This window comes from Tinamus guttatus, unplaced genomic scaffold (genome assembly GCF_059628265.1).
Source record: "Tinamus guttatus ecotype Peru unplaced genomic scaffold, ASM5962826v1 Tinamus_guttatus_pri_ptg000293l, whole genome shotgun sequence".
NCBI classification, from domain to species: domain Eukaryota; kingdom Metazoa; phylum Chordata; class Aves; order Tinamiformes; family Tinamidae; genus Tinamus; species Tinamus guttatus.
In genome coordinates, this window is record NW_028288827.1 from 1,364,461 (window position 1) to 1,383,715 (window position 19,255).

General features: G+C 53.7%; 1 protein-coding gene across 1 annotated transcript; it reads left to right on the forward strand.

The window, feature by feature from the left end:
* The first annotated feature begins 813 nt into the window (after positions 1-813).
* ST8SIA3 (ST8 alpha-N-acetyl-neuraminide alpha-2,8-sialyltransferase 3) lies at positions 814-5,681 on the forward strand. The gene is made up of 4 exons (XM_088527884.1): positions 814-1,041; positions 1,634-1,756; positions 3,367-3,924; positions 5,073-5,681. Exons 1-4 carry the CDS (start codon positions 863-865, stop codon positions 5,353-5,355), a joined length of 1,143 nt encoding a protein of 380 aa, XP_088384010.1. The 5' UTR covers positions 814-862; the 3' UTR covers positions 5,356-5,681.
* Positions 5,682-19,255: the final 13,574 nt, after the last annotated feature.

Here is a 19,255-nt window from a genome sequence, read left to right on the forward strand (position 1 = left end):
GGGGCACCCCTGGATGCCCAGGGCTGCCTGGGAGGGCACTATGGGATGCCGGGCCCACCGGGGCCCCCCGGGGGGTCGTGGCGGGGGGATCCCACGGGATGCCCGGGCCCACAGGGTCCCCGGGGGGTCGTGGCGGGGGGATCCCACGGGATGCCCGTGCCCGTGGAGCCCCCGGGGGGTCGTGGCGGGGGGATCCCACGGGATGCCCGTGCCCACGGGGTCCCCGGGGGGTCGTGGCGGGGGGATCCCACGGGATGCCCGTGCCCGTGGAGCCCCCGGGGGGTCGTGGCGGGGGGATCCCACGGGATGCCCGTGCCCGTGGAGCCCCCGGGGGGTCGTGGCGGGGGGATCCCACGGGATGCCCGGGCCCGCGGGGTCCCCGGGGGTCGTGGCAGGGGGATCCCACGGGATGCCCGGGCCCGCGGGGTCCCCGGGAGGTCGTGGCGGGGGGATCCCACGGGATGCCCGTGCCCGCGGGGTCCCTGGGAGGTCGTGGCGGGGGGATCCCACGGGATGCCCGGGCCCGCGGGGTCCCCGGGGGTCGTGGCAGGGGGATCCCACGGGATGCCCGGGCCCGCGGGGTCCCCGGGGGTCGTGGCGGGGGGATCCCACGGGATGCCCGGGCCCGCGGGGTCCCCGGGGGTCGTGGCGGGGGGATCCCACGGGATGCCCGTGCCCGCGGGGTCCCCGGGCCGGCGGCGCCGGTCGGCGGCTCCCGGCTGCCATTTCCTCGCGCCGTCCCTCCATTTTCCTGCGCGCCCGGCGGGGGTGGCCCCGTCCCGCCCCCCCTCGGCTCGCCTGCCTTCCCTCCCCGCCGTGCCCGCGGCCCGGCAGCGGCGGCCGCGCACACGCGCAGCGCGGCATGCGGAGCTGCAAGATGGTGCGGGTGGCCAGCGTGCTGGGGCTCGTGATGCTCAGCGTGGCGCTGCTCATCCTCTCGCTCATCAGCTACGTCTCGCTCAAGAAGGACAACATCTTCGGGGCGCCGCGCGCCGCGGGCGCGGCCGGGCCGCGCATGTACATGTTCCACGCGGGCTTCAGGTAGGGACCCCCCTCCATCCCTGCCCTCTTCCCTCCCCGCCGCCCCGGGGGCTGCGCTCCCCCCCGGGCCCTGCCCGCCCCCGCGGAGCGGCCGCCGGGGCCTGCGGGCAGCGGGCGGCCTCCCCCCGGCCCGGGGACCGCGGCCGGGCCTGGGAACCGGCGGCACCGGGGAAAGGCGGTGGGGGGGAGGCCGGCACCACTCGGTCCGGTACGGCCCGGCCCTGCATGGCCCGGCTCGATTTGGTTAGGCTCGCTCCGGTTCAGCTCCGCTCGGCCCGACTCGGCTCGGTTAAGCTCGGCCCAGTTAGGCTCGGCTTGGCTTGGCGCAGGCCGGCTTAGCTCGGCTCGATTAGGCTCGGCTCGGCGCGGCTCGCCCTGGGTCAGCTCGGCCCGGTTCAGCTCGACTCGGTGAGGCCCGGCCCGGTGGCGCCAGGCTCGGTTCGGCCGGGCTCGGCCCGGCGCGGCGCGGCGCGGCGGGCGCTGTCCGCGGTGCTGACGCCGGCGGCGGCGGCCGGGCCTGGGCACGGCGGGTCGCGGGCGGCGGGTCCGCGCGTGGGTCCGCGAGGGTCCGTGTGTGCCCGCTGCTCCCCAGGTCCCAGTTCGCCCTGAAGTTCCTGGACCCCTCGTTCGTGCCCATCACGAACTCCCTGAGCCACGAGCTGCAGGAGAAGCCTGCCAAGTGGACCTTCAACAGGACGGCGTTCGCCCATCAGAGGTGAGCCCGCGCCGGCCCTTCCTTCCCACCTTCCCCAAGGGGGCCCCTTGCCCCCCAGGATTGAAGGGAACACAATCGGGGGCCGCTAAATAGACTGAGCTCTGAGTAATTTGCCAGCAGTGAGAGACAAAGGCTGAATCGGAGCATTTCCCAAGATGGAAACAGCTATCTTAGAAGAATTGATTATTTCAGAGTAGGACACCAAGCTGCAACACACATTATTTTACCAAACGGCATGTGACCCAGTTTCCCAGAGTGCAAGTGAAATTGTCATTTCTTCAAGATAAATGGCTGTTTTTTTGAAACTTGAAACAAATCAAACTGTAACAGCCATGAAATGGAGGGCAAAACATGCCCAATGAAACTTCCCAGCTAATAGCAATTCCGAGCCTGTGCAGTGCAGCTCTGCCTTCCCAGCTCTCGCCGTGGCTGGCAGAGTGGGCAGAGAGTCCCCGAGGGCACCGTCAAGGCCAGACCCAGCTGAAATGCCCTCCTCACGTATTGCCTTCTGCCTGCTATGGGCACATTGCGCTGACCATTCTGGTGGTGGCAATGGCATGGGGTCTTTCAGAGCTGCCCTGTTCTTCATACCAAGCCAAATGCACTTTCCTTTTGCCATCGTCATCCCTCCTTGCGATGTGGACTTGGAGAGGCGGCAGTGGCCATCCGTTAGCATCACTTGGTTCCTGGCATCACCATCTAACCCTTAATAAATATCTTAGTGTCACTTCACTGTTGATATTAGCTAATGCCTCAAGGTCTGCCTTTGCATTTGTCTGTTAGCCATAACCCATAATTAGGGAACCCACTGGGACTCCATTAATGCTTAGATGTTGGAGGATGTGAGCTGGAAGGAAGGTTGTTTTCCATAAACAGGAGCAAATAAAGTGGTATTGGTTTTCTAATTTTATGCCCTGCTAGGGAAATTCCTGAGCAGGGCTGGTTGGTTTGTTTTTAAGTATTCCTAATAACCTTTTTAAAAATTCCCATGCGCTTGCCCAAGTAAGACATTAAGAAATTATGTTTACATAAAGGGAGACAGTGATGGTCACTTTTTTATGATCCAAAACTTCTTAATGAGAGCATACAAAATGCTTGTATTTAAAAGTCAGCTCCGTTGCAGTTAACACAACTGAATACTCTGGACTGCTTGGTTTTCTTTGAGTGCCTGTTGGCAGACACGCTGCCCACCGCTACCAAAGAGCCTCTGGCTGCAGAGAGCATCAGCAGAGCACGGGTCCACCGGCCACATGGATCATGGCAAAATGAGAAATCTGATCTTCACTGTCCCACGGAAACGGCCGTATTGGGAGTCTCCACAATTATACGTCTCAGACTTCAAAAAATAACCCAGTATTTTAATCCTGACACTCTTCTGAGACACCTTCCTTACCTGGCATCAGTCAGGACAGTCCGGCAGCACCGGCAGAGCACTAGGCGAGGGAGCAGCTCCATGATCCCAATTCATTATTATTGGTTTCCATCTCATTTCCCAGAAACTGCTGTAAAACATTTAACATTTTAGGTCTAGTCAGAAAGATAATGTCTCTGCCATAGAGAAGGGGGAAAAATAATAAAATGTTTTCTTTCCTTTTTCTATTTTATTTTAGGCAAGAAATTCTTCAGCATGTTGACGTAATAAAAAATTTTTCTCTGACAAAGAACAGTGTTCGGATCGGACAGTTAATGCACTATGATTATTCCAGCCATAAGTATGTTTTTTCTATTAGTAATAACTTCAGATCGCTGCTTCCAGATGTGTCGCCCATCATGAACAAGCATTACAACATTTGCGCTGTGGTTGGGAATAGTGGAATCCTAACTGGGAGCCAGTGCGGACAAGAAATAGATAAATCTGATTTTGTTTTTCGTTGCAATTTTGCTCCAACTGAGGCTTTCCAAAGAGATGTTGGAAGGAAAACCAATCTCACCACCTTCAACCCCAGCATCCTGGAGAAGTATTACAACAATCTTTTGACCATTCAGGATCGCAACAACTTTTTCTTAAGTTTAAAAAAGCTCGATGGGGCCATTCTTTGGATCCCCGCTTTTTTCTTCCACACGTCAGCAACAGTCACAAGAACGCTGGTTGACTTCTTTGTTGAGCATAGAGGGCAGTTAAAGGTCCAGCTGGCTTGGCCAGGAAATATAATGCAACATGTTAACAGGTGTGTATTTTCTCTTGCATTTAATTCATCAAAATATGTATCACCGTGGCTATAAATGCAACTGTATTTATTCTTCCATTTGTGCCCAAATGATGTGAACTCTCTAGCAAGTTAGAGCTTGATGTTCTTGGCTTTTAGTGCAAATGTAGCATTGTTATTGCTTCAGTAAGTGAAGCTCCAGTGATTTTTTTTACCAATCTCAGGCAACGACTGTGCCTTGGGTTGGTTGCTCACACAGGGGTAGATCCCACCCCTGGACTCTGCTCCTGTTGGTGCTCCCACAAAGAGAGAAGGAGCACCAAGGAATTGCAAGAGATCTAGCACAAGCAGGACATCATTTATGGAAGAATTTGCATGATGTTCCCACCAGAGTTTTTCATGACATCTTCTGTAAATGATCTTCTCCACTAGCAAATAGAGAGGCTACCAGACATAGCTGCAGACTGGCCCAAATAAAACTGTCATAAATCTCTTGGATCTTTGAGATCTTTGTAGAACTTTTCTGCAAAATAACTGCGGACAGGACAAGAGAAAACGACCTCAAGTTGTCCCAGGGAGCTTCAGGTTTGACACTGGGAAAAATTTCTGCACAGAAGGAGTGGGGAAGCCTTGGAACAGGCTGTCCATGGAAGTGGTGCAGTCGCCGTCCCAGGCAGCATTGAAGAAACGTGTAGATGAGGCACTTAGGGACATGGTTTAGCAGGCAGGATGCTGATAGGTTTACAACTGCACTTGATGATCTTGAAGGTCTTTTCCAACCATAATGATTCTACGATTCTATTATTCTATGAAATCACACTAGGATAATGTTGTCAACCTCATTAGCAAACACACGTGTGACCAGGGTTCAATGCATTTACTTTCTTCAGTAAGGCACTACTTTTCCTGGGGTTTATTTGTTTGTTTGTTTGTTTTTTAAGGCAAAAATGCATTCTGAAGGGGGCCACAAAGGGGAATATTGATCAGAATATCCAAAAGACTCTTCAACACTCCTGTTTATTCCAGACTGACCCAAGCAGCAATCCCTACCCTACTCAGATCATCAGCCCTTAGTACTGATGGATCCACGTAGTAATTTTTTTCCTATTACAGTAAACCCATGCGTATTATTTCCATGCTAGTTTAAGATGCCTTTATTATTTTCACAGATACTGGAAAAACAAGCATTTGTCACCCAAGCGGCTGAGCACAGGTATTCTCATGTACACCCTCGCTTCTGCAATATGCGAGGAGATCCACCTATACGGATTCTGGCCCTTCGGCTTCGATCCCAACACCAGGGAAGACCTCCCGTACCACTACTACGACAAGAAGGGAACCAAGTTCACCACCAAGTGGCAGGAGTCCCACCAGCTGCCCGCGGAGTTCCAGCTGCTCTACAGGATGCACGGTGAAGGACTGGCCAAACTCACCTTGTCGCATTGTGCCTAAGAACCTAAAGCTCCAAGTGCCAAACCATTGTCTAAAAAGTGCCCAAAACAGAATTAAACATTCTTCAGATAGAATCCTTAAAAAAAAAAGTATTTTCCATATGATAAATATGCTTTTTAATCACTCTTATCACTGCTCCTCAGAGGGTTTGAGCATATTTAGCAGTGCAGACGCATTTATCAAGTTCTGTGGATGCTACTTGTGAAGCAGAAAACTTGGAATATTTTGCATTTATAGATACGCTTCTAAATATGTTTTAAGATATTTTCATATTTTAGCGTTCCTCTAACTGCCTCTAAATCTCCTAGTTCTGTTGTTCCATTCGGGTCAAGGTTAGAGACGTTAGCCCCGAACGGCTCCGCTTCTCCCGTGTTTGTTGCTGTGCCTGGCTCGGCACGCGTGGGTCGTCGCGGCCGATCCAAAGCGCCGCGCGAGCTGCAATGGGCAGCGTGGAGCCTGCGCTCCACCACTTGCATGTTTCCATATTTACTGAACTCTGCATTTTTTTGGAATACCACGAAGGTCAGAGCACGGCCTGTACCATAGCAAGGCGTTTGTAATACTTTTAGAGTACTTCGGTGTTTTAACTCAACTTGGGCCGAATCGCAGTCAGACGAACTGAATTCCTTTTCGTTCACGTCTAGGGGATCCTGTTTGGCCCTTTGGTTTTAAATATAAAATACCAAAACAAGAATTACTAGATTTCTTTTTCCTTTGGCCTTGTTTTCGGTGCTGCGGAGGACCCCGCAGCCCGTCCCGTGGTCCTGCCGTTATCCGTATGGCGAGGGGACCATCCTGGACCCGACGCCTTCATTAGGGAATACAGCTGCTCCTAGCGGGAGCAGAGTAACTGTGACCTGAGCAACATCAAAGCCAAAAGCAGTATTTTTAAATATCTCTTTGTAAAGAGGAGCAAAGTGAGCATAGCGGGGATGCAGGCAGCAAGAAATACAGCCACTCATCAGATTGTCACATTTACATCTCCAAAACCACATTCAGGCCACTAGATTTGTGGCCTCATTTCCAGGTCACAAGGAAATGTTCACTGCAGTCGAAGGAAGATGTAGGTTTTCGAGCACCTTTGGAAATCAGACTGTTTACTGAGAGGACAAATTTTAGGGTCACTTAAAGTTTGGAAATGTTGGCCAATATTTCTCAGGATAAAGGAGTCTATAAAATAACTGTTTTTTTTCCTATTAAAACAATTATACTTAGAAGTATTTTAACTCTTTTATATAATTCTGTATTACACTAAGTGACACCTGACTATACACTGAAAGAAGATGCAAAAGTGCATTTAAAATCATACTTTAAAATTATGCATTTTCATTTTTTTTAGGATTCTTAAAGTAGGTGTAGAAAGCAAGGAAAGAGGTCCCAGTATGACATAAAATCCCGAGCAATGCGGAGCATCTCGCGGTGCCCACAGCTCTGTGAGCTGTTCCCATTAGGATGAGTCCTGAGCCATTCCCCCAGCCACGGAGCTCATCATCCCTAGTGCCCTCAGTCTCACCTTGCAACAGCTCCAAAATGCCCCAATTCCAGCACTGGTGGTGGAAAAAATGACTGCATCCTCCACGGGACAAATTTAGCACGTCCACAGCAATTGCAACTAGAAGGGACTTCATTCTGGAAATACCAAGGATTTTAAAGCCATGTAGAAAACCCTCCCTTTTCACCCTGTTTTAATCACCTGGCGTGTTCTGGCTTTTATTTTTAAGCGGGTATTTAGAGCGCGGACGTGCCCGGCCCGCGGAGCCGCTGCAGATCCGCTCTGTAGACGACTCGTCGCTGCTTCCTCGTCCGCTGCATCCGCGTCCCAGCTCTCGCCTTTCCTTGCAAGCGCAGTAAGCCTCTTCTCATCACTATTCATGCAGCAAAGTATGACTTCTGGCAAATTTTGTTATTAAGACATAGCTGTGTAGTAATAGCAGTGTATGATGCCATATGGCGCCCTGCGATTTATTATTAATATTGCCATTTATTATTTGTGTTGTCGCAGCATGCAAGGGCCCAGGCGGGGGTCAGCACTGAGTCGTGCTGGATTCGGGGGGGACCGGGACGGCTGTCCCGAGAGCTGGGAATGCTGGAGCCCAGGGGAGAGCCCAAAAGGTGGGCAAAGCTGCTGGGATAGGGTAGGAGCTGGCGGGGCAGCAGGTAGGCAAAGCCCTTTGAGAAACCTCTCCTCAGGTGCCTGTGCATGCGGATTTTTATTCCCCTCCCCACTCCAAAAGAAAAGCAGGAATTATAAAGGCAAGAAGGGGTTCTGCACGAGCTATTAATGAAATGCATCAATTAATCATTTCCAAGGTAATTTAGTATTGAACTGTACAGTAGGTGCGGACGGGCTGTGCCCCTCATCCAGGCTGAGAAATTGCCCAGGCGGATGCTGCTTGGCTGCTGTATGGTGTTTACATGATAAAAACGAGTTTAATTTTTATGCCAAGGCAAATGAGCACCCTTAGTCTAAACAAATGTCTGATCATGCACCTAGAGGCACTTTTGGGGACGGGAACAACCCTGGGTGACGTCCAGGCTCCTCAGTGGGGCTGCACAGCGCAACAAGGGACAAGCCCATCTGCATCAGGACGGCCCCATTCTTAGCAAAATCCGGGGAAAATCGTGCCCCCTCCCCTGAGTCTGCATAAGAAGGGAGAAAGGGAGAAAGTCTGACACTCAGAAAGTCCCAGATCAGCCTTTTCAGAACGGTGCACATTTCTTTTCCCTTTCAGAATAACATCTTGGAGCACCTACGTTAGAAGATAAAAAGCAAAAATTAGAAATAGAAGCCAAATACTTAAATTGCCCCAGGGTACTTTTTCCTACTTTTGCTTAATCTTTAAAAATTTAAGTTTTTCTCCTTATTCAGAGGAAAGTTACAAAATTGCCCGCAGCTTTTCGGGAGCGGGGTCGGCGGCAAGGCCGCGTGGGACGGCGTGTTGCACGCGCAGCCGCTCCGCTCCGCCACGCGCTAAGAGTGCTCGGCGTGGAGCGCAGAAATGATTGCAAACATCCAGAAATGGGAATGCGGGAAAATTATTGACAAAGGGCCATATTACAGCATTGATTTTTAAGCAAGACTCCCTATTGACTTTGCAGAACCGCATTGAGCATTTCAGAATCACTGGGTTCAATGGGGACTTCTGCTTCAGAATCAATGGCGCAATACAGCCCAAAGCAAATTGCTTCTGAGTATCAATATTTTTTTGCCCAAGTTGTTGCAATGTGGAAAATGGTCTTCAAAATGTGTCTTCTGTTCCTGCTGTTTCTTTAGAGGCTCTTTGAATTCTGCTGCTGTTGGGAGGCGGAGGGGAAGGGACGAGCTCGGAGCCTTGGTGAGATCCCCCCTAGATGTTTGGTCTTGCAGGTCGGAGCCGAGTGTCCCTCCCAGGTTGTGCCTGACCTGCAGCATGTGCAATTTTATTTTTTGTGGAAAGCAGTTCTCCCTTTCAACAGGGGCAAAGTGCACGCTCCGGTGTGGCGGGGACCCCCAGCAGGACCGAGCGCCTTTGCTTGGCGCCCCTCAAATCGGAGATGACAGTCAACAGAGCTCTAGGTTTTGCCACTTGCAGTGATGCTTCATTTCGAGCGTCAGGGGCAGGTTGTGGTTGCGTTTCGTGGAGAGGTGAAGACCCAAGGGTGCAAAGAGAAAACGCACGAGGAGCAGAGGTGCTTTGAATCAGCATCTCCAGTCGGGAACGGCGGCTCCAGCCGCGGGAAGGGGCCAGCTGCAGCCTGCGGTGCTCAGCACGGAGCATCGCGTTCGCCATCCTCCCGGCTAGACCCTTCCTCCCCTTTTGTTCGCTCCCAAATCTTCCTGTCTCTGTGCATCTAAATGAATTCTTGATGGTTCAGGGAAAATACTCGCTGTTATTGCTGAATGTCTAGACAAACAAATATAGCTAAATGAAAGTATGCTGTAATGCAGTGTGATCAATATGTGTAAGTGCAAAACATTTTCGTTTACAAAATCAAGAGGAGCCCAGGGGTGCACGTGGGGACTGCGCAAGGAGCAGCCCCGCACAGCACCCTACAGCTGGTGCCTGCACCCGGGAGCCACATTTTGTGTTGGGCATTGGGTTGTGGAGCAGACAAATATCAAGTAAACAGTGTAGATAGCAATGGAGCTAGGTGTGCTGCTTCCTCTGCTTTCACTCCTGTCTTCTGTATTTTTGTTGCTTGCATCTTTTCAGTGAATGGTAGCAGGATACGTGGCTTTGGCTACCGGTTTTAATGTTGAGTATACCAAAAAACAAGGACTGTGAATGGAGGCTGCAAAAGCAAATCTTTTAGAGAGCAGGTTTCCTGGGGATGAATGTGTCTTTATTCTAATGGCTATACAGTTCAATGCCTGATGGAGTTGTTTTCAATAAAAAAGATAAATATTTAAAAAAAAAGAAAGAAAAAAATCGCCATAACTGTAATAAAGGATTCCTTATTTTAATGGCCAGACTAGAAGTATTATTTATTTTTAATGGCGGATGTCCACAGAGGGCCGGAATGCCGTCTCCGGTGACGGCATGCGGAGCCACACGTGCGAGCCCGTCCGTGGGAAGCAGGGCAGGGACATCGGGATCGGGGCTGGAATTCCGCAGTGCGTGCCAGATGTGGCGGCACATCTGCAATCCGGCTGCAAGGAGCCCGGCTCTCCGTGTAGAGGAATCCTGCGTGTCTGTTGTGACCATAGTGCGTGGAGCAAAACGCAACGATTCATCCGGAATCTTTCAGCGATGTTACTGTTCGGTGTGAATGTGCCTGCAACATTGACTCGTGCCAAAACAAGATATTGAATGCATTGTTTTTAAATAAAATGTTTTATTGTGCTTTGAAAGTCTGTAAAACTAAACTGTGTCCACTTCCTCCTTTATTATTATTTTATTAACTGCTTATTGTCAGTAATAACCACTGGCGTGAATCCAATGATTTTTCCCATGCCGTACACACACTCTAATGGACACCAGGGCATCACTTTGATCAGAAAGCAGTCTGTATTTTAAGGAGACACTGTGTGGTTGCAAATACCCCCAGATAAACTATATGGGGGATGTTGTGACTATTCTGCCTCACCAAAATGCTGGTGTGGCTGGGGCTGCACCTCCTCGTGTCGCTGGTGTCCATTGCTCCTCACCGTGCACCCCTTGCACTTGTCCTGACTGTAGCATCGCTCCTGCTTCTCCCCCTGCCCCAGGGTACTCACGGCTCCTCCAGCCCTGCTGACCGTCAACTTGCAGCCAGTTTTAGTGGTACTTCGGAACCCCCTCCTCATGTCCCTGCTGGGCATTGCTCGTTTGTGCCTTGCACCTTCTGACACTCTTCCTACATTTTTATACTTTTTTTTTTTTTTTACTAATCTTTGGTAATCTTACAGGTAACCACTTTCTAGATACTTACTTGTGCCCGCATTTCTGGAGATTTGTGACATAGCCCATCTGCTCTCTTTGTAGCCTTCCCATCCTCCCCATCTGCTCTCTTCACAGCCTTCCCATCCTCTTCCTCTGCCGCTAATTGGGCTTGAGCCATCAATGTCCTTTCCTTAAGTGGCTGCCAGACATGCAGCCCAGCTTCTCCTCTTGTGCTTTTTCCTATGGGCTCTTGCCCTCCGAGTCTCTGGACTTAGCAAAACCTGTGTTCATCGTCATCTCCACTTCTGAAGAACGTGGCTGCTGTTTTCCTGGCTACTTACATTCACCTTGCTTCCATACCATGCTTTCCAAAGATTCCTTCCTGCACTGGCCGAGGGCACATCCACATCCACTGCCGTCAGCCTGGGGAAATCGCAGTGCTCTCCACACACACACATTTCTTTTCCCAAAAAGAGTACGTGTTGGCAGCGATGCAGAGGGGTTTGGAGGGTGTTGGTACGGATCAGGGTCTGGCTGCGAGCCCCTTTCTGGCGGGTACTTAGCACGTTGCCATTGCTTTCCAGCAGCTCCCTGGGCTGGGACGGTGGGGACCAGCCTGCAGTGTCCCAGCCCTGCTCCTCTGTGAACTGCTCCTGCCGATGACGCTCTATGGAGCGGGTCACCAAGTGCTGCGTGGAGGGCACGGTGCCCAGAGCACCCCTCTGCCCCTCGCTTAGCTACGGTACCCTCTCCACTCAAGAACCAGGTCAAGGGTTTCATTTCCTCCTGGACAGTGTCAAAAAACTCTGTTTCCATTCCATTTGGAAGAGGATGATCCTCCAGCTCTTCCAGCTGGTCCTCAGCGTGTCTGCAGCAAGGCCCCAAGGGCAGCAGCACAGCAGCTCATTGGGAGCCAGCGTAACATTTTGCTGTGCCCCAGTCTCAGGATTTTTCAGTGCCTTTTTGTGTATTTTTAGTAGCAGTTTAGAAATAACTACCCTCTTGCTCAAGCAGCAAGGTCTTCGCACAGAGCGAGCTCCCCTTCAGCAGGCACTCGAGACAACCCGTGGGTTGTGTCGGGGGCTGAATCCCTCTCCGAAGGGTCTCGGCCCCAGCGGCAGCGCGGGCAGCCCAAGTCCCGCTTCCCTCCAGGAAAATATCCTGCTGAAATTTGCCTTTCCCTAAACGTGCTATGGAATCTCACCATGGTTTAGAATTCACCATTGCAAACCCGAGGGATGCAGCTATGGAGCAGGCCTGGGGCTGCATCCCGACATGGGCCTTTCCGAGGGCAGCGCTTGCGGATGCACGGGGAGCCGGAGCCTTTGGCAACACATGGCAGCTGACCAGGTGTTTTGAGGGTCTACATTTGGACTTCAAGTCTCGTGTTCTGCATCCCCACATGGGAGGTTTTCTGTGGATCTGGCCTTAAAGAAAAGGTTTTACTGGAAAACTGCATCACAAGAGTTGCCAAAGGTCTTATTTGTTATGTCTTATACTTCATTATATACCGCAGTGAGCTTAGGATGATGGATCAAATTCTGCATTATTGTGAAATATTTTGAGCTCCAAAGCCTGTAAATCAGTGCAGAACTTGGCTTGGGCTTTTCGTTCATTAAAGTGAATTACATTACAAGAACATCTTATAATCTCCATCCATTATCTATACTACTAGTAAAATGTATGGATTGTCCCACTTCAGCACGCAGGCTTTATCTCCTGCTCCAATTTGGGTCCTTATTCCATGATTCCGGGACATTGCTGTGGTGGGGCAGCTGCCTATCATGGTCTTGGTCTGTGTCCCCCAAGGAAACACTTGATGTCCCCCAAGGAAACACGGCCCATGCACACGGGCAGAGAGGAGAGCTGGCCGGGCCATGGGGCTGGAGAATGACCTGAAACCTGGGGGTTAATCACCACTCTTTTTCTGTTTTCTCCTGCGTCAGTGGATATTTTCAGTAGACTCATGAATATCTGATTCCAGTCTGAACTGTGAATCTCTTGGCCTCCTTGTAGGGTAAATCCAGAGCTCTAAGAGCTGCCCTTTTGCTGTGTCAGAAACGATCGATCCTTTCTACTCTGTTTCTGCCTTGTGGCCAGTTTCTAGTCCAAGAGAAGACTTGCTGCTTGCCTCAACACTACTTGGGTCTCTTATTGCTCCTTGCAAGGAACTTTGGCATGGCTTTTTGAAGTTCCCATAAATCCCCAGGCACGCAGTTTTGCAGGGTAGAAGAGGCCGTGATAAATATTTAGTCAGAACTGCGCTGATCAAGAATTTCACTTGGGGATTCCTATATCATGGCCATGCTTGTGGAGAAAATGCAATGCATGTTTTAAACTGACTGATGTAAAGACTTCTGCTGCTGCAGAATGCACTATCTCATTTTTAAGCTGTCGTAATGGTTATTTTCCCACTATTAAAAATGTGCTTTAAATCTCTAGTCTTTTACTACAGGCAGCTTCTGGGTATTGGATCCCTTTATGTCTCTGTGAAATTACAGGGATAACTAGTACTAGGAACATTCTCCTGGCACCTACGAGTTCTTATTCATCAGCTATTTCTGTATCTGTGAAAGAGATGCACGTGCACACTTGAGTCCCTCTCACCAACCTTCAAGACCCAACGCAATCCCAGCAGGAATCCGACCTCCAGCTGGTGGATTCACAACTCAGGAAGCCTCTGGTGGAAGGACACCTTCAAGCAATGACTCTTCTTCACGCCAGGCACCTGCCAAGGCAAGTCCCGGAGAAAGTGCCCATATTTCTTCATCTCTTCCCATCTCCTATTCCAGGTTTTTCTCCCTCACCACTACTGAACCCAGAACAACTGCCAGATCGATCAACGTTGCCAATAGTTATTGCCTAGCAGCTTTCACGCAGAGGATAGCAAAACCAAAAATCACTTTAAAAGTGGTAATTTAGGATATTGGGTCTCTAACAATTCTAAGTCAGTTTCCAACAGTTCTTTGTCAAATCATACAAAAGCCAGAAATCAGCTGTTAAATAATCTAGGTCCTTCCCAACTACTGCAGCATCAATATTCTACTATACACTTGGCACCGCTTTGTTCAATCCGACTTTAAATACCTGTTTTGATAGAGCAGGACAATAAATGAACCTATTCCTAAAGGGAATGATTATCAGCTTGCAAGACCTGCTGCAGACCTGCCCATTTCTCTGCTCTTAGCATGAAGAACATGCCATGAACCCAAAGCAGAGAAAATGCTATTTTTGCTACCTAAGAATCCATCCTCAGGGTGTGGATTTGGGCCAGGACTCTATTTATGTCTCAGCAGTGTCTGCGCCTTCATTTTCCTCTCCAGTGAAAGGTTAATGGTTTCTCTTGTCACCTACCAGCTATACAAATAATTGCATCCCAAATTTTTCTCGACAGTGGAGTCATGGTCCACACCAGGCTTAAAAGATGCAGTCCCCAAGGTCCCTGCGCAAGCTCTGACGTCCCGAATGGATCTCACTCGATGCATCTGCCCGCTTCTGTGCCTCGGCAGCACGAGCACCAAACCTCCTTTTCCCATTTGGAACCAAACAGGACAATTCTGGGCCTGTGGGATAGATGCAGCAGCAAGCACTTGTGCTTCAAGCATATCCCCTGCTTTCTGCTGCTGCTTTCCCCTCTGACGTCCCAACCCGAAAACTCTCCATCCTCCCTTTCTCCTTGCTCTTCAGGCAGGATTTTCGCCCTTGTTTTCACAGCAGGGACAGGAGCAACCCTGGCTCGCACCTCTGCCTTCCAAACGTGCCTGCAATCCAAGTCCATGTCATGACGCCTGCATTTGGGCCAGCTTTTCCTTGGGTCATCCCGATGCACAATCTGCTCCCGGGAGCTTTCCACGCACCGCGCTACACAGGAGCAGGCGCGTTACCAAGCGCCCTGCGTCCTGTCCCTGTGCTCACCGGGGACTTGTGCCACCGGGATGGTTTTAAAGCCTGCTCTTCCCTATAAGCCGGGCGCTGCAATGTCCCGGTCGAGCTATGGATCCATGTGCAGGGCTGATAGTTGGAGTAATCAGCCATGAACCTTTGGAAAATGCTTTGGGACTCACCAGAAAGCATATATGAACATATTTATGAATATATATGAAAAATCACTATCCAACTATGCTACTTGCATGCTTCCCAACGCTGATATCTGATCACACGAATTCCTTAACATATTTTCCGCCGGGATGGGAGAGCAGCAAGTGCCACTGGCCGTTTCCCAGCACATCCCACCAGCCAAGCAGCCCGCGTCGCTCCCGCCACGGCAAACACTGCCGACCGCGGCGCTTTTAATCTTTAACCACGGCCCTCGCGGCCAAGTGGGCCACGGGCTGAGCGTGGGGAGCCCGCGGGCAGGAGCGGGGACAGCGGGACCTGCTCGGGCTCCTGGGGTGCTAAAGCCATGTTCCTGCCTCCTCGCCCCGGAGCACGCCCTTAAATAACGGGAAAACTGGGGGTTCTTCCCCCAGAACGCGATTTCTGTCCCGGCCCCTCTGCTCTGGCCAGGGGAGGGGAATTGCACGAGCGGTTTCAAAACCCCCAAAGAAAAACACTTGCAATATTTGCTTAGAAGCAGGTGAAAGTCGCCCACACCGTGGCTCGAAGGGCACGTCCCCGCGCGGGGCGGCCGCTTCCCTGCGCTCCCTTCCCGCCGTGCACGCGGGTCGGGTCCGGCAGCCCGGCCTGCAGCGCTGCGGGCAGGGGCTGTGCCTGCCCCCGCCTCGGAACAGCCCGAAAACCCACCAGAAAACCACCAAATTGGGCCCCCATGAGCGGAAGAGGGCAGCAATAAAAATCCTGGTTCCCAGAGGAACCAGCAATGAAAGAAACCGGCAAAAAAAGGCAATGAAGAGCGAGAAAACCTCAGACCAATGCTCCACATCAGCCCCACAAGTGCCTCCCACCACCGTCTCGTGTTTTGGGAGAGAAAAGGGAAAAATGGCCCCGCAGGGAGCAGTGGGTCCCGCTCTGCCCCTGCGGCTCCCAAGGAGGCACGGAGCATCGCGCGGGGCAGCGTTTGCCGTTAAGTGCTCGCTGTAGCCCTTGTAATTGCGCTGCACGTTGATATTTATGTATTTATGGCTGGTTGCCGTGAAGACTTTGACGGCCCTTTGGCCGGGCGCCAGCGCGGGCGATAGCAGCAGCTGTGAAATGCAGCCATCGGGAGCGGGCTGCAGAAGAAAAGGTCGGGGCCAGAGCTTATCTCCTGAATTTTGAAACTATCACTTTGTCGGGGGGGAAAAAATAACAATTTCTCTTTTTTCTTGTGATAGCTTAAAGGGAGCTGAACTGATCTAAGTGAGCAGCTCAGCCCAGCCCTCTGGGCCAAAAGCCCCATGGATTTTCCTGCCAGCTCCACAGCAGCAGAATCAAGCAACTATGTACTCAGCTATGCTTGGAAAAGCCAGCATGTTATCCACAAATCCCCGGGGTCCTGCTGCATGCGGGAAGACCCGAGTCTGGAAGGTAGGTGTCCCCAAAGGTGATGAGACACCCGAACTGACCAAGCTGCTGGAGGGCACTGAAAGCAAACAGCTTTTCCCAGAGAAAAGGAGATCGACACACAACCACGTAAATCGTGGGGTTCAGCAGAAAGCTGTGTTTTGTTTATGAAGGGTGCTGGAAGACTTCTGCAAACCTATGGAGCTAAAACTCAAGGTCTGATTAATCTCAGTTTTTAGATAGTTGTTCCTAAGATCTGAAAGTTCCCAGCAAAGGCAGGGATGGAGTAGGTAAGCACAGACATGGTGTGTTACGCTCCCAGTTTACATTTTTGTTATATAGTCAGGACTTGGCTTGATTGGCAAACAAAGTATTTCTGTTCCTGCTGTGAGCGCGGCTCATCTGCAGCCCCGTTTCTCCTGAGATGGGCAGCAGGGAGATCTGCTCCCGGCACCCCAGGCCCCGGGTCCTCCCTGCTTTGGGGGCTCCGAGGTTCACCCCAAGCCATGGCCACATAAACCGAGGCCGCCCGGCCAGCAAGGAGCTGGTTTGGGGCAGAGCAGCAACGTGTGGCCCCACCACGGCCGGGCTGGCATGGACAGCAGCGAGGAGGAGGAGAGGGAGGAAAAGAGGAAGAGAGAAGCAGGCAGGGAAGAAGAGCGGGAGAAAGAGGGGAAAAGGGAAAGGAAGAAGCGAGCGGGGAGGCGGCAGCCCTCCCTGCCCGCTGCGCCCCGCAGCGCCGCGCTCGCCTCGCTCTTCCCAAAATCAACTGCAACTTTTGCCTCCCTTTCGGGAGGACAAAAGGATTTCACGCCTAACTTGCCCTGGACAAAGGGACCTCACGCCAGGGCTTTCCTTTTCTTCTGCCTTTTCTTTCCCTTCTCCCTGCTGTTGCTGCCAACCGATGGAAGAAGCGGCTGGCGGGAGGCGGGGGGGACTTTATTTTAGATGAACGCAGTTAGTGCTGGAAAGCAGCTTGGAGTCCCCAAGCCGCGCGGGACAGACAGGGTGGGAATATGGGCCGCTGGATCCATGCAGGAAACGCGAGGAAGAGAAGGGATATTATGAGAGGTGGTGTCCTTGGGAAGCCCCTCCAGGCTCTGCAGAGGGTCCTGGTGCCGACTGCCTGTTACCCAGGAAGAACAGGGCTAGTATGGCCTGCATGGCACGGCCTGCCCCGCATGGCACGGCTCAGCCTGGCACGGGAACCCCCGGCAGCTCCGTGCCCTGACCCTGAGCTCCAGGGCCCCTGTGTGAGTGTGTGCACGAGTGTGAGGGGAGGGAGTGCAGGCTGGGTGTGCAAGGGGGCACGCGAGCTCGTGCACGTGCAAGCGGGAGTGTGTGCAAGGGGGATGCGCATCGGGGCCCGCAGGCGAATGCAAGTGAGCGTGCGAGAGCCTGTGTGTGAGCGTGAGCATCTGTGCGCGCGTGCAAGTGCACACGCATCGGGGTGTGTGTGTGCGAGGGTGCGAGCCTGGGTGCACGGGGCGCGCAGGCTCAGCCCGAGCAGATGTTGCTGCGGAGAGAGGGGACGTGGGGATGGACGCAGCTCAGCGCCAGGCCAATGGCCACTAACACGCCGGATTAGCGCAGGGTCCCGCGGCCGCGGGTTCGGATCAATAGCCCTGCCGTCACGCGCCAGATGGTTTGGGCAAGGGCAAGAATCAAGCGGTGGAAACGAGCTCGCGATGGCCGGGCCGCTCCGCTCTGCGGCGTCCTGCTGCACCGTCCAGGCACGAGGCCGAGCGGGACCCTCCAACACGGCCTTCCCTGGGGGAGCAGCTGGGGGGTCTGTCCAGGGCGACCGTGTGCGTTGGCAAGGGGAGTCCATCCCTTGGAAGGGAATTATTCTGGTGACCGTAGCAAACAATTTACTGTTTTATGTTCTAGCACATGCTTCCCCAAAGCAGAATTCCTCCCACATTTAACCAACATGAAGCCTTGGTTTAAAAACCCGAGAGGACAGAAGAGCACGCGCGGCTGCTAGCGCAGGCGAACCGCGCATCGGGGCTGGCCGGTACCGAGGCCTCCCAGCACCCCAGCTCCAAGAGCGAGGCCAGGGGTGATGCTGGCGGCGGGCTGGGGATGCAGGGAGATGCACAGGGATGCATGAAACTTGTATGGGAACTGCGCCTAGCTGCGAGGAGACGTGTGGGGTGAGTGGGGTTGCGAGCAGACGCGTAGGGGCTGTGCAGGGAGATGAATGGGGGCTATACGGGGCTGTGCAGGGGTGCAGGGAGGTGCACGGAGGTTGCAGGGAGGTGCACGGAGGTTGCAGGGAGGTGTACGGCGGATGTTGGGAGATGCTGGAGGGTTGTGCAGGGCTGTGCGGAGAAGCACAAGGGCTGCATGGGTGCTTCGCGGGACCGTGCGGTGTTGCAGGAGATGCACAGAGGTTGCATGGGGCTACGTGGGGCTGCATGGAGCTGCACGGGACTGTGAGGGGCAGCACAGGGCTGAGCAGGCTGCAGGGAGATGCGTGGGGGTTGAGCAGGGACTGCGTGGGGGTTGCGCAGAGCTGTGCGGGGTTGTGGGGTGACGCACGGGGTTGCATGGGGCTGTGCGGCGCTTTGGGAGATGCGCGGAGCCGTGGGGAGATGCGCGGGGCTGCGCGGGGCTGCAGGAAGACGCGCGGGGGCTGCGCGGGGGCCTCCCGCGCTCGGCTCCGCGTCCCCCCGCGGCAGCGGGGGGCGGCGCCGCGGCCCCCGCGGATCTAGGTCACGCCGCGCGCGCCCGGCGGCGCCAACAAAGGCGACATCTGCGCGGCCCTGCGCGGCCGCCGAGGGGGCAGCGGCCGGGCCCGAGCGCGGCCGCGGCGGGGGGCGGCGGGGCCCGCGCAGCACAAAGCGGCGGCGGCGGCGGCGGAGCCCGGCCCAGCCCGGCCCGGTGCCGCCGCCCCCGCCGCGCCATTGGCGCCCCCGCCGCCGCGCCGCCCCCGCCGCCCCCGCCGCGCTCCGCCCCGCGGGCGCGGCCGCCCCGCGCGCACGGCCGCGCTCTGGACAGCGCCCGCGGGCCGGGCACACGGCGGAGGCGGCGGCGAGGGCGAGGACATGGCGAGGGGCCGCCGCGGCGCCCGCAGCCCCGCGCCAGGCCCCGCCGCCGCCCCCATGCACTGA

Coding starts and splice junctions, on each gene's coding strand:
- ST8SIA3 (XM_088527884.1), top strand. CDS start 863: ATGCGGAGCTGCAAGATGGTGCGGGTGGCCAGCGTGCTGGGGCTCGTG. Junction 1,757..3,366: donor ACGGCGTTCGCCCATCAGAG/GTGAGCCCGCGC, acceptor ATTTTATTTTAG/GCAAGAAATTCTTCAGCATG. Junction 3,925..5,072: donor ATAATGCAACATGTTAACAG/GTGTGTATTTTC, acceptor TTATTTTCACAG/ATACTGGAAAAACAAGCATT.